Source organism: Octodon degus, unplaced genomic scaffold (assembly GCF_000260255.1).
Source record: "Octodon degus isolate 3935 unplaced genomic scaffold, OctDeg1.0 scaffold00086, whole genome shotgun sequence".
NCBI lineage: Eukaryota > Metazoa > Chordata > Mammalia > Rodentia > Octodontidae > Octodon > Octodon degus.
The window spans coordinates 7,384,663-7,398,538 of NW_004524662.1; the positions used below are offsets into that span (position 1 = coordinate 7,384,663).

At 37.4% G+C, this 13,876-nt stretch overlaps 1 protein-coding gene across 4 annotated transcripts in view; it reads right to left on the reverse strand.

The window, feature by feature from the left end:
• Positions 1-13,876, reverse strand: part of Akap6 (A-kinase anchoring protein 6) — a 425,557-nt gene that overhangs the window by 365,184 nt on the left and 46,497 nt on the right. The window contains exon 1 of one of the 4 annotated variants that reach the window (XM_023721811.1): positions 1,308-1,337. The exons of the other annotated variants lie outside the window; for them this stretch is intronic. Coding sequence (XP_023577579.1) covers positions 1,308-1,334 — 27 coding nt within the window. The 5' untranslated portion in view covers positions 1,335-1,337. Of the gene's footprint in view, positions 1-1,307; positions 1,338-13,876 lie in introns of those variants that run through there. 4 annotated transcript variants of the gene reach the window in all.

The window sequence follows — 13,876 nt, forward strand, 5'->3', positions numbered from 1 at the left end:
GGTTACTCCACCACTACCACCCAACAGGTTGAAAACCCAGCAGTGAGGCCCTGATCTTGTAACTCAAGTAGATTTGGTTTTAACCATCTGTCAGTGGTTAACTAGTTTTATAAACAGAGAATCTAAAACACAACACATAATTTTCTTCCCATACCTGAATACTTAAGAGCTTTGGGCCTAACTGCTGAGAGGCTTGTTATGAATTGTAGCTACAGTAAGGTCTCAAATGCCCAGTCACTCAGCTCCCAGACTGCTAACTGGAATTTCATTCCACATGTGCCCTTCACAATTAGCAGAGTTATTTTAGGCACTGACCTAAGTTCTCAGAGAATGTAAGCTGATGGCAAAGGGTGTCTAATGTGTCAGTTGCTTGGTTACAATAGAAAGCTCATATGTGAGTTTGCAGTCTATGTGTGGCACTTCTTCAACACCCCACTGCATGGGGTTTTACTTTAGCAAGGGAAAAACAGCTATTTTGACTCATCATAAATAAATAAGTAGTTGCATTTTGTTAGTGGTATAGATGGCCAAGGGGCATAGAATTCAAGATAGGCACACAAGTGACTGGGACAGCTGTTTAATCAAACAATTTTAAATTCTGACTCGCAATATCCAGTGTCCAGTCACACAGTGCAAAAAGTCCCAGTAAAATAAACTAAATGCTCAAAAATCTTACTGACATTATTCATTACCAATTACAATCTTAAAGCAAAAGCTATAAATGCAAAATATTGTAAATATTTTCATAGTTATGACATGAACTGCCCTCTACAATTTGACATTTACCTAGAATGGCATAGTATTTCTAATAAAAGACTCCACCTACTGGCTAATGTGACTACTTTATAGATTTGTATCTCAGGAAAGAACCAACAGAGAAACAGTGGAAAGAAACTGCATTGTGCCACCTTACCAGGGAGTCCTTCCATGACAGTGAAGAGCATTCTTACTCCCAGAGGCAACACGGGACATATCCACAAACCTTTCAGCTTCCTCTCTGACACCTGCCTACTCATGGTTTCCACAAAGATCAGACCTCCAGGAGAGAAGAGTGTAAGTTCCCCAGAGGGGGTAAACATAGTTAGACGTGAGGAAGCATTTGCTGGAGATAAGTTGAGAACTATTTGAAGAAAGAATCAGCCAAACTTCATGTTTAGAACAGCTTAAATTAAAGCGCAAATAAATCTATTGGGAGGGATTAGCTTTAGTGTCCCAGAAGACCACCAAAGTGTAGAAAGTCTGAAAGAGGCTTCTCTTTTCTTGAGTACTGCTCTCTTGAGCTACTTGACAGTCATGTCAGGACTCACCTCCTCTGGAAGCATTATGATTCTCATTCGCTGGCTTAATGTGTCCTCTGTGGTGTTCCCAGGCTCTGCCTCTCTCTGCCTGCCATCCAAATGGTCTCTTTACCTCCTCTTTCTCAACCCCCAAACAGGCAGCTGTAGTTGGCAGTTAATGTGTCAAGTTCACTTTTGCAAGGCTGATCTAAAATAGTTCTAAGTCCTTAGCAGATGTCAATGGATGTTTGCTGAATGAATGGATTCTAGAATGTCATATAATCACTGGTGCACAGATGGCCTACTTCTAGGTTCCCACCCAACTTCCCTGGTTAGATCAGGGTGGCCAATAGTTTTGTGACTGCACAGTGGATGTCATGTAAACTTTGTTATAAAACAAATTATAAAATTCAATGAGTATCTGATGAAGGAACAAACAAATGAAACAACTATGTTAAAGGTTTGAAAAGAATATAATTTAGGGGCCAGTGAGATAGCTCAGCAGACTAAGCACCTGCTTAGGCAAGCACAGGGACCAGGGTTCAATCCTGGCCACCACCTGCAGTGTCAGCCTCGCCCCAGGCATGCTTAGCCAGTGACTGAGTCTGGGTGTGGTGGCACATGCCTGTAATTCCATTGCTGAGGAGCCTGAAAACAGGAGGATCACTCCCAGTCTGAGCTAAGTAGTGAGACTCTGGACCACATACATAAATTAAAAAAAAAAAAAAAATGTATCTTAGCGCCTAGTCCCAACTCCAAACTTAAGACAGGCCTGCATTAGTCCATCACTTCTAATAATAAATAAGAGTTTACTCCCTCCAAACCAAAAGCTTTCCCAGAGCTCCCTTGCTAGCACAGTTACTTTTTCTACTACCCCAGCTCCCACTTTCCACCAGCCAAAATTTCCATTTGTAGGGGCTGGAGAGATGGCTCAGTGGTCTAAAGCACCTATTTGGAACAAGCTTGGAAAAGCCCAGGGACCGCGGTTCGATCCCCCAGCACCACATGCCAGCCAGCCGCGCCCCCTGGTGGGCTGAGCTGGCCACACACACACACACACACACACACACACACACACACTAAATAAATGTTAAAAAAAAGAAAAAAGAACAAAATTTCCATTTGTGATGATGATGCAGAAAGAAAAGACACACCCAGTAGTCAAAAAGCAACTCAAAATGTGGATTAATCACCAATCATAGTGGTGGTGTTTTAAAGTTTAATTCCTTAAATTCAAAGAAGAAAGCAGATTTTCTGTGAAAAAATGGTAAAAACATTTGAACTACAACAGTATCTTCTAGGACCTGTTTTTTACATCATTTATTTTCTTTTTTAATTTTTTTATGTATACCAGACACAATTGTTTGTTATTTCTTTCTTTTTTAAAAAATAATTTTATTGAGAAATAACAATGAGACAGTTTCAAAACCGATTAGTAGGACAATTTCAATAATTAATACATTGCATATTGTTGTCTTCTTAGTGGTTATTTATAGTATAAGATGCAGACATGATATCCTGTCTGCAAACACTATTAATACAATTTTTTTTATTCATTGAATTAAGAGAAAGTAACTGTATGTCTATCTGAACCATTTTGAATATACAGATACAACATGGTCCTTCATTTGTATCCCCTTCTTTGTTTTGTCAGAGAACGGTATTCCATTGTCATTTATATATTATAGGTGCGTGAATTCAGCAGAGTAATCCAATATAGTACAGTAGTCCATAATAGTAGTGGGTTATCCGTAGTAGTGGTTATTCTGGGTTTCCACATTGCTTCTGGCAATGTCAGAAGTTGTTGACTGGAGCCTTTTACAGCTCAGTTTATTAATATGGCTTTACTTTTTATATTTTGTTTTTATACTTTTCTGCTGGATGGTTAAGACCAAGATAAAGCAAGACCTATAGAACAAGAAATGTAACTTTTGTATCTGACAAAGTCAGTCAAATCCCCTCAGGATTGATCCTGAAACCCTGTACTGCACTTTGTAGATCCTTTGTTAGTATCAGCCATGTGGATGAGTCACAGCCATTGCTTGACCACTTTGCATTCTGTGAAAGCCTCAGAGAATGTTTTTCTCTCCATGTAACTCTCCTTAGGCACACTCTATGTCATCGATCATTTTCCTCTGTGGCCCCACAATCTCCTTGATCAGAAAATTTGGGACACAACTGAGTTATATGATGTTACAGTACAGGTTCTCCTATGTCCTGAGTCTTCACTGACCTTTAAAGGCTAGGGCAAAAATGTTGGCTATCCTTGCAGCCCTCCTTTTTCTCTTTATTTTTGGTCTGCAAAATTAAATTGTTAACCCCCCAGAAGTGAAGGTTATTAATATTACTCTATAACATACACAGTTGGGTTTAACCTCACTGTCTGTGTGAATATCAAACATCTTAGACATAACATGGAACAGGTAGAAAATTGGATACTTCCTTCCCGTAAAAGGAAACAATGTTCAAAACATAGATAATGCTAGATTATAATTGCATGGTTCCACCAAGCCCAAGGGCCCTCCTTCTTTCTTTCTTTCCTTCCTTTCTTTCTTCCTTCCTTCCTTCCTTCCTTCCTTCCTTCCTTCCTTCCTTCCTCCTTCCTTTGTTCCTTCCTTCCTTCCTTCCTTCCTTCTTTCTTCCTTTCATTCTTTCTCTCTCTCTTTCAAGCACTAGGATTACAGGCACTTTCTTTCCTATAAAGAGATGGCCCTATCTCAGTGATCATGGTCACTTATATCCTGGCAGAAAAAAAAGGAACATGTACTTCACAGTGCTCTATTTTTAATTCTCATTTAAATAGCTGTCAGCTCTTTCAGGCACAAAAAGAATGATGACAAAATAAAGACAAGATTTTCTCACCAGAACAAAGCATACTCTCAAAAACTGTGCATATTTCAGAAGTTACATATTTTTCAGAGATTTTTAAAACATTCAAATATAATTGGATGTCAATTATTTACATGGATGTCAGCCACACAGAAAGTATATACAGGTTTAATATCCCTGTTCTAAATGCTTGTAGCCAGGTATATTTTGGATTTCAGAGTATTTAGTGTTTTGAAATAGATACAGAGACAGACAGACAAACAGATACAGACAATATGATATCTTAGCGATAGATCTCAAGTCTAAACATAAAATTTATTTATATTTCACGTACACCTCATAAAGTTGAAGGTAATTTTGTACAATATTTTTAGTGCACCTGTATTCTGATTGCAACCACTAAAAGGTGGTAGGGTGTGAAGTTTTCCACTTGTATGATCATATCAACAGTCAAAAAGCTTCAGATTTTGGACAGTAAATTTTCAAGATAAGAATGCTCAACCTGTGTGTGTGTGTGTGTGTGTGTGTGTGTGTGTGTATCAAAAACAAAAGGTATTTGAAGTTAGCTATAAGAATACTTTTATGATTCCTATAAGGGAAATCTATTTATTTAATAGCTTTTTATGACATGCATCCATTTATTTAAATATGAATTAATTTGTTTATTTAGTATCCACCTGTGTTTGTCTGCTTTGTGTTACTATGATCAAATACCTGAGAAAATCAGTTCAGAGTATGAAAGATTTATTTTGGTCATGATTTCAGGGACTTTAGAGAGAGAGAAAGAGACAGAGACAGAGAGACATTTAGCTAATGAACTAATCAATGCTTTAATCCAATTCATAAAATTAGACTTCTTATGATACAACTACTTCCTCAAATCCCATCAGCTAGTGATCAAACTTTCAAAACAGTGAGCCTTTGGGAGGACATTTTGAACCCCAACCATAACACTTACATATTAGGTTCTGTGCTCAGCTTGCAGACTTAAAAATGAAAACAGCATGCTCCTAGTTCTCAAGAAACCTAGATTCTAAAGAGACAGAAAGACAAATAAATAATTACAATGCAGATTAGCAAGCATACTGATCTCTACAGAGGGTGTCATGAGAACAAGAAGGAGAATAGGGGCATTTAACCCAATATAAGAGAGAGAAAAGCCAGCAAGAGCAGGGAAAGTGAAGCCAAGTTTTTAAAAATATGTAAGAGAGAGCCAGACATGGGCTAAGGGACAAAGAATTCAAGGAAGAAAAAGCATCATGTGAGATGACCTGGAAGCAGGTGAGTAACAGGTCCTACTGTAGTATTTAAAAATATCTCAGTAAGAGAAGAACCTAGCATACAAGAGTGGAGGCAATCCTTGGAATGATGAATAAAATAACCACTCACATGTCTAGGAGCATGGCTCAGTGCATATTTATCATGGGCAATTCTGCAGCCTTTTAGTAGTGGAGCACTTCAACTGAGTCATGAATTAATTTGTTCAGCTGAGTCATAAACCAATATAGATGAAATAACTGATGTTTGATATAACTCTCTATACAATATTTACAGCCTAAGGTGGTTGTTGGTATAAACTTAAGTTTCATTTTTAAAAGCATGCATACTACGTTTTCAAACAATGATTCAGAATAACAAATCATTGTTGGAAATGTTCTGGTTCAATTTTCTCTTATTGTGCAGGAGGAAACCAAGGTCTAGAAAAGTCATCAGTTGCTCCAGTCATATGCAAGAAAGGGACAGCCCCTTCAGAAAGACAGAGGTCTCTCATATTCCACAGCACAAATTAGCTGCCTCTGTATCTGCTATAAAGACATATATATGTTTTAATCCTCTGAATTATAGGCAGCTGATTTTAAGCATAGTGTTAAAAACTTGGGTAAGATTTGTATTTTAGAAAGGTCTTTTCAGTAATTCAAGGGAAAAGGGGATCTTTACAGTAATTCAGAAAAAAATAATAATAGCTACACCTAAGACAGTGAAGATGGAAAATAGTGGACAAATTATTAAAACATTAGGGAAACATAATAGGCATTATTTTTTTGTTTTGTTTTGTTTTGTTAATAGACATGATTTGGCAGTTCACTTGACACATGTGAAAAATCAAATAATTTCTCATTTCCCATCATGAACAACTGAGTCACCCAGTTGTAGATTTGGTGGAATGTTCATGAAACACTTAGGAGATACTTCCTGGCTCTTGAGATGAAGAGAATTAATTTAAGATTGATTGAGTGATCGATTCCACAGCCAGATCACCTTCATATCTCTTGGGATACTAAATTATTTTCTTGGTAGTTGAGGAAGTTTGTGCTACTATTGTTCCTCCCATATGCATGGGCATAAAATTGTAATTGTCATTTCCTGACAATACTATGGTACTTGCTATCATTTCTGATTCTTAATTCTTGTTATGGCACGCTAGCTAACGCAAATTACATCAGCTAGGCATAAAGATGGAAGAAAGGAAGGAAAAGAGAAGGCAAGGGATGGGAAGGGTGGGGAGGGGAAGGAAGAGGAGAAGAGAGGAAAGGAAAGGAGAGGAGAGGAGAGGAGAGGAGAGGAGAGGAGAGGGGAGGGGAGGGGAGGGAAGAGGAGAGGACAATTGAGATCTATTATGTATAGGCACCAACTCCCCATAAGAATGTGCTCATTATGTACTACTGTAAACATATACTAATGAAAAATGAAAATTGAAAAAAGAAACTGTATTGAACTCCAGCTCCTGAGAGCATGTTTTGTATCATTTTACATACCAAAATATGCAGTGACACCAAAATTCAAACAAATGATAAATGAAAACAGATTTGTAAAAAAAAAAAAATCTTTGGAATCTACAAGTCTGTTGGCTCTACTCTGATTTATACTAAATCATGAAACAGAATTCCTTCAGAATAGCTATGAGTCACTTTACAAAGATATCTACAAATCATGGAAAGGAACACAACATCAGAAAGCATGACAATGAGTGGGCACCAACCCTATGATTAAGGCACAAATGTTTAAGAAAAAAGCACTTTGGATTCCAAATCAGACTGATGTTTCAATCAGGCTTCAAGGCTTAGTACAGAGCTTTCATGAATGTGGGTCTAATATAAGAGAGTTTACTATTGAGGTCAATTGTAAATTTTTTCCTCTTCAATTTTAACCCAAACTTCCTCTTACTTGGAGTAATGGTTTTTCACCCAAATCTGGAGAATAGTTCAAATGATTCTTCTTTCCAAATATGTAACATGGTCACCAATATTTCTCTCTCAATCAAGACTCTTTATAGTTGAATTGCAAAACAGACATTTAGTCAAACATCTCAAAGAAAAACTACTAAGAGACACAAATCTAAATACTAAGGTCCAATTTCACTGCATTTTCGAAAAAAAATAGATTTTTCTTCTTATAAGTAAGATATCTTTCAAATCCCAAACAGGACTCACAGGACCCAAATGACCACAATACCTCTATTAGGAAAGTAAAAAGCAAACAAACACAAAATACGCTCTAAAATCTCTCTTACTCTATTTGGGCTGCTGTAACAAAATGCCACACAAACTGGGCAGCTTATAAACAGAAACACATTTCTTGTAGTTCTATCAGCTGGAAAATACCAGCTTCTGTTTAAATGGTTGTTTACTATAACCTCATCCTGATCAGCAGCACCTGGATTCATTTGAAACACCTAATCCCTGTTAACCTCCTTAATCAACCAGTGACTTGGCCACACTCTTATTCTCTCCCAAATGTTTTTCTAATTTTTTTTCCAATATGAGAAAGCTGAAAATTTTTGAGATGTTTAAGCTCTGTTTCCCTTTGGACGAACAATTCCATCTTTAAATTATTTCTCTTTTCCTGCATTATACTGTAAGCAGTCAAAAGGCATCAAGCTACTTCTTCAACACTTGCTTAGAATTTCTTCAACCCATTGTCTTATTTTATAACTTACAGGTTCTACCTTCCACAAAACAATAGGAGACAAACACAATTCATTGAAATTTTTTGTTATTTTAAAACAAGGATAATCTTTCTTCCATTGTCCAATAACTTGTTTCTCATTTCTATGAGACTTTATTAGGATGGCCTTTACTGTGAGAGACTGCCAAGTTGTATTTTCTGGAGATATGAAGCCTTTTGGCTCCCTCTTTACCAGACCTTTACTTCAACCCTATATACTGAGACATGCAGAGCATATGTGCCCTGAAATTGGCCAAAAGAATGTGTTAGAATCTGGCCAAGGTTCCAATGTGTCCCATTGCAGCACATGGGTGAGATTTTCTGCTCCCTCTCCCAAGGATACGTGGAATGGGGGCCCGAGCAAGAGTCTGTGAAATTCCCAGACTAATACATGAAATAACATCTCAGCTGAGGCCATGAGACCCCAAAATAATTATATCTTCCTGGCAGTAAAAGTGCCAGCCTTATATACATCAAGCTGTCTGTTGCACCACTAAATGAAGGGCCTCAGTGCCTGGTGCAAGAGTTATCTGTTTCTTCTTAAAGCCATGCCTGCAAAGTTTCTCATTCTCCTTCCTTGCACTCTGCCCACCCATCTCCCTGATAATGATAAAATCATGAGCGTCTGGACTCTTGACCTTTTGTTCCACCCAGAGGATTGGGTCATCCGAGAGCCTCTTCAACTTCAGGTTTTTCTCTCTTTGTCTTCTTTTTCACCCATGTGCCATATTTTTAGGTGAGACACTGATAACCTCCATGGGATTTTGGTACTTTACCATACATAGTCCTACCAATATTTTGTGCATAATTATCTAGGTGGTCATTATAAAGTCTGGAGCTTTCTCTATAGTTATTTCTCTCTTCCTCTGAGCCCTCACCAAAATCAAATTTTATGATTTATTTATAGCAATGTAGGGGTCTTTTTCCTGACATCACCTCATAACTTTCCCAGACTCTATTTAGTATCCTTCTCCAAACCATTTTCACATTTTTAGTTATTAGAGTATCACCTTCACTTTTCATACCAAATTTTGCGTCTTCACTGGAACTGTTTATTGTTTATAGACTGCATACTAATAAACAACAGACATATATTTCTCACAGATGTGAAGGCTGGAAAATATATCAAGCTGCCAATAGCTGTGGTGTCTAGCAAAGACCCACTTTCCCACTGATAGGTCCTATTTTCTTGCAGTATCTTCTTATAATAGATAACATGGGTATTTCTCTTGAGCTTCTTTTATAAAGACACAAATTCTGACCTCCTGATCTCATCACCCCCCAAAGTACCCTACGTCCCAATACCTTCATCTTAGGGGTTATAATTTAGACATAAGAATGGAGGGAAGCAAAAACATTGAGACTGTAGAAAAATCAAAAATATTTGGCCAGAGATGTTTGTTTTCTCATTATTTTTGTAAGAATATGGATTATTCATATAATCAGGGGAAAACAATAAAAGTGATTTCAAACATGTGCCATTCTCAAAACCTATCAAAATAATGAGTTGCTGTTTACTTGGTGTAAACCATGTAATTCTAAGTCTAAATGACAAGAGTCAATTGATTTCTTCATCAGAAAGCATTCTTCCCATATTCCTAAGGTTCTTTTAACATATCAAATTTTCACTGACACATTATCCTCTCTGATTTTCATTTCTTCCCTATGATTGGAGGCTAGTTTGTTTTCCCTGATTAATAATTTTATTCTCAGCCAAGGGGACAACATAATAGAAATTATGAATTCTTGGCTAAGGAATCTTTTTCATTTTCTCTTTTAATTCCACCATTTTCTCCCTCTACTGTGTGGCCAGGCTCTATCCATTCTTATCTCGTACATTAACACACACACACACACACACACACACACACACAAAATTAGCTTCCCATAAAAATCTAACTAGGAATTCATCTTTCCAACCTGGACATTGAACAGACCTATATTTCAGGGTAAATACTGACATGCTAATTCATTTTTATTCATTGATATTCTCTCTGTCTCTCTCTGTCTCTGTCTCTGTCTCTGTCTCTGTCTCTGTCTCTACCTCTCTCCCTCCTTCCCTCCTTCCCTCCCTCCTTCTACCTTCCGCTAGGAATCAAACCTAAGACCTTGTCCATGGTAGGCTAGAGCTATAACCCCAACACATTTTTTTGTGTTTTCTGATGGCATGAGTGTCCTGTGATACATGTTCTACCTTACATGCTTACTTCCCTGAAGTCATTCAGTTCATTTTTAAATTTTTGTCACCCATTGACAGTTTAAGTGCTGCTATGTCTCTTCTTGACTCCAATTGGAACTTGGAATTTTCCTCATTATTCATTTATTTAATCACATAGAATTCAGCTTAGCAGAAGGAGCCTAGTCTCTGTGATATGTATTCCATAGTTGCACAGATTTGAACATGATGTCTTCCTGACATGTCTGATCACAATCACACAGTGACTTGGCTTGTGGACACATTTTTATATGTGTGTATGATGCTTCCAGACAACAATATTCTCTAAGATTGGCTCTTTATCAGTGAAGAAAAAGTTTAGGAAGCTGAGTATAGTGACGCATGCCTATTTAGGAGGTTGAAGCAGGAGGACTGCTTAAACCCAAGATTTTGGGGCTGGCTTTAGTAACACAGCAAGACCTTGTGTTGAAGGAGGAAGAGAAGGGAAAAGAAGAGAAAAATGAGAGAAGAAGGTATGATGATTGAACAAAAAGAAAACTCAAAATTCCATACGCTTCAATGCTCAACATATACCTTCTCTCTGTTTTAGCCCTTGCTTTTGGCATTTAGAACAAATGCCCACTAGATCTTTCAAGTTATGTCGATGAGCCACTATGGAGGCTAACCCCCTAGTCATGCAATGCCTATTTAAACAACACCCTAAGATTTTTCTCAGCATACTAGCTGAATTTATATAGTGCTGTCTGTGGCTAGGCATTTTTCTAAGCATTTCATAAATATGATCTAATTTAATTTTCATTGCAGTCTTGGGAAGTAGATGTCATTATTATGATCATAATTTTGCAGCAGAGGAAAATGAGTCATAGTCATAGAGTCATGAAAGTAGAGCTGAAATTTGAATCCAGACAGTTCAGCTCTAAGAATCCACTCTTTTAACCACTTCTCAGTTATAGTAAGATTTCTATAAAAAGCACTTTGATATTGAAAAGACGTAGCCAAATCTTTTTGTAGGATGAACATAATAAATATGACACATAGCATTTCTGCATGTTTATAATACAAAAATGGCCTTGGAATTGAGGCATAAAATTAGTTTGGGCAGTCACTCACATACACATGCAGGTAAGCTGCAGCAGCGCTGAACTTCAATCCACAAGCCTCAGTCACCACTTGGGAGAATAATGGAACTCAGCTTCTCTCTTCAGCTGCTTCTCCTTATGGTTTTTTTTTTCCCCTGTGTTATTTTTAACTGTGATTCAGATAGCTACACCACTTGGAGACCGATGTGTAAGAGTTTTAATCTTAATCAGCCACAAGTACAATATAGCTACCTAAATGTGTGTGCACAGGAAATGAGGCTAAATCCCTGTAGAAGACTTGACTTCTACACAAAAACATTGGTACAGTACATCTTTGAGAATAAGTAACAAAAGGAAAGTTCTACTTCAACCTCTTCTAGTCCCTATTTTGCTGTTTGTGAGGATGTCTGACTTTGGGGGCTCCTGAAAAAGAGGGGCTATGCATTTTCTCCCGGCCTTCTCCACATTATCTAAGGAATTGCTTCTATAGACCCATCTTCCTGCCCTACTCTTCTGTTGATGTGAAGTGCTTGAGGTCAGAATTTCTGTCTGTCTTACTCATTGTTAGGCCAGAAGGAGTATCTGATAGAAGGTAGCTGTTCAATAAGTACTTGTTGAATTACAAAACAGCATGTGAGTTTCTACAAAAACCAGAAACCCATTTGGAACCCTCCTGTCTCTCAGAAGCTATTTGTATTCCCTGTTCTCCATCTTTTTTCCCCAATAAATTTTCCTACTCAAAAAAAAAAATCCTAGGCCAGCCAAATAGCTCAGTGGATTGCAGATCCTGCAAGCAGGCACAGGGGTCAGGGGTTCGATCCCCTGGCCTGCCATGCCACCCCAACCCACAGGGGAAGGGGCCTCAGACGTCGATTAAAACTGGGTGTGATGGTGTGCACCTGTAATCCCAGCACTTGGGAGGCTGTAAACAGGAGAATAACTATAAGTCCAATCTAGTAGTGAGATCCTGAACACCCTGTAGACCCTTCCATAAAATACAAAAAATTAAAAAATAGAAAATAACAGCACAGAAAAATATTTAAGATGATCTATTAATGTTTTATTTCTGCTCAGGAAGGAGCAATTTTAAAGGTACTACTTAATAATTATAATATGCAACCACTACTTAAAAGTAAAATTAAACTGTTTTTTTTTCTTTTCTTTTCTTTTTGCTTGTTTGTTTTGTGGTACTGGGGATTGAACTCAGGACCTTGTGCTTGCCAGGCAAGAGCTTATGCCACTTAGCTATATTCCAGGCCCAAAACCAAAGTGTTAAAAGTGAACTCAAAACAATTTTAGGTGCATTACAAAGAGATGGAAATGATTTCTGCCTGCAGAGTCTGCTCTCCAGATGTAACACATCGGGACATAGGTGAGTGGTTTGGCTGTACACAAACTAAATGTAGTCTTGCTTGATTCTCCAAACGAGAAGATTCACAGGCTGCTTCTTTTGAAGCTCTGCTCTTCAAAGAACTGTCAACCCATTTACCTGCCATTGGTCCTTCAAGACACACCGCTTAAGTGTTATCTTCAAAATAAGAACTGATGACAAAAAAATCCAATAAAAGTGATAAATGAGAGGCATACTTGAATCAACTGCAGTCCCTATGAAGGCAGAATAGTACAGTAATGAATAAAGCAGGCTTTATACTGCCTGAAGTTTAGTCTTAGCATTATTAATAACTGTGGCCCATGAGAGAGAAACTTTATCTTTGTGCCTCATTTTTAAGTGAGTTGAGAAGAGAACACACACTACTGAGGATGAAGTGTGACAGCACTTGCAAAGTATATGTAACACAGCAGCGAGTGTTGAATAAAGGCTCAGTCTGATTATTACACATCTATAAATCACTGAAAGTAAAGTATAAAATACTACACTTCTAGTCATTTGTATATTATACATCAGCCTCTTCGTGCTCATTTCCAGAGAGGAAAAATTAAAGAAATACAATTACTCTGTGTCAAATGTAAATATAAAACTGAGATAAATGTGCTTAAGCTGTGGAGGTTACCAAATGTATATCATCTCTCTCAATGAATGGAAGGCTTTCATCCTGTTTCACCAAAAAAAAATTGTACATTTCCTACTCTCCCTGGCAAAGAACATAAAAACAAAATTAAACACATTTAATTAAAATATCTGGAATCAGAATAAATAAAATGAAAATGTAAAATAGAACTTTAAAAATAAGTGTAAGACCTAATGACCTAGAAATATATTCTGCAGGGAAAGCTTAGATTGTCATCCTGCCCTGGGGCATGTGCTAGCTCCCTACAAGATTCAATCCTTATTTTTTTTATATGTCTGTGAGCTACAGCCCATTCTCTCTTGGGTTACAAATAAGGTGGTTATCAATAAGATGATTAGTTTATTTACTTTGAAACCTTTCTTCTCTCCTCAAAGAATTCTAGGTAAGGATAGTACTCAATCACTGAACTTTTTCTCAGAGAACTTGTTTATACATAGATTGAACCTTGTAAAATTACCCATATCCAACTTTTTTCAATTTATAAAAGCAAAAAATTCATGCCATCAGTTTCATGTGTTATAGACTCAAAGGATAGGTCTT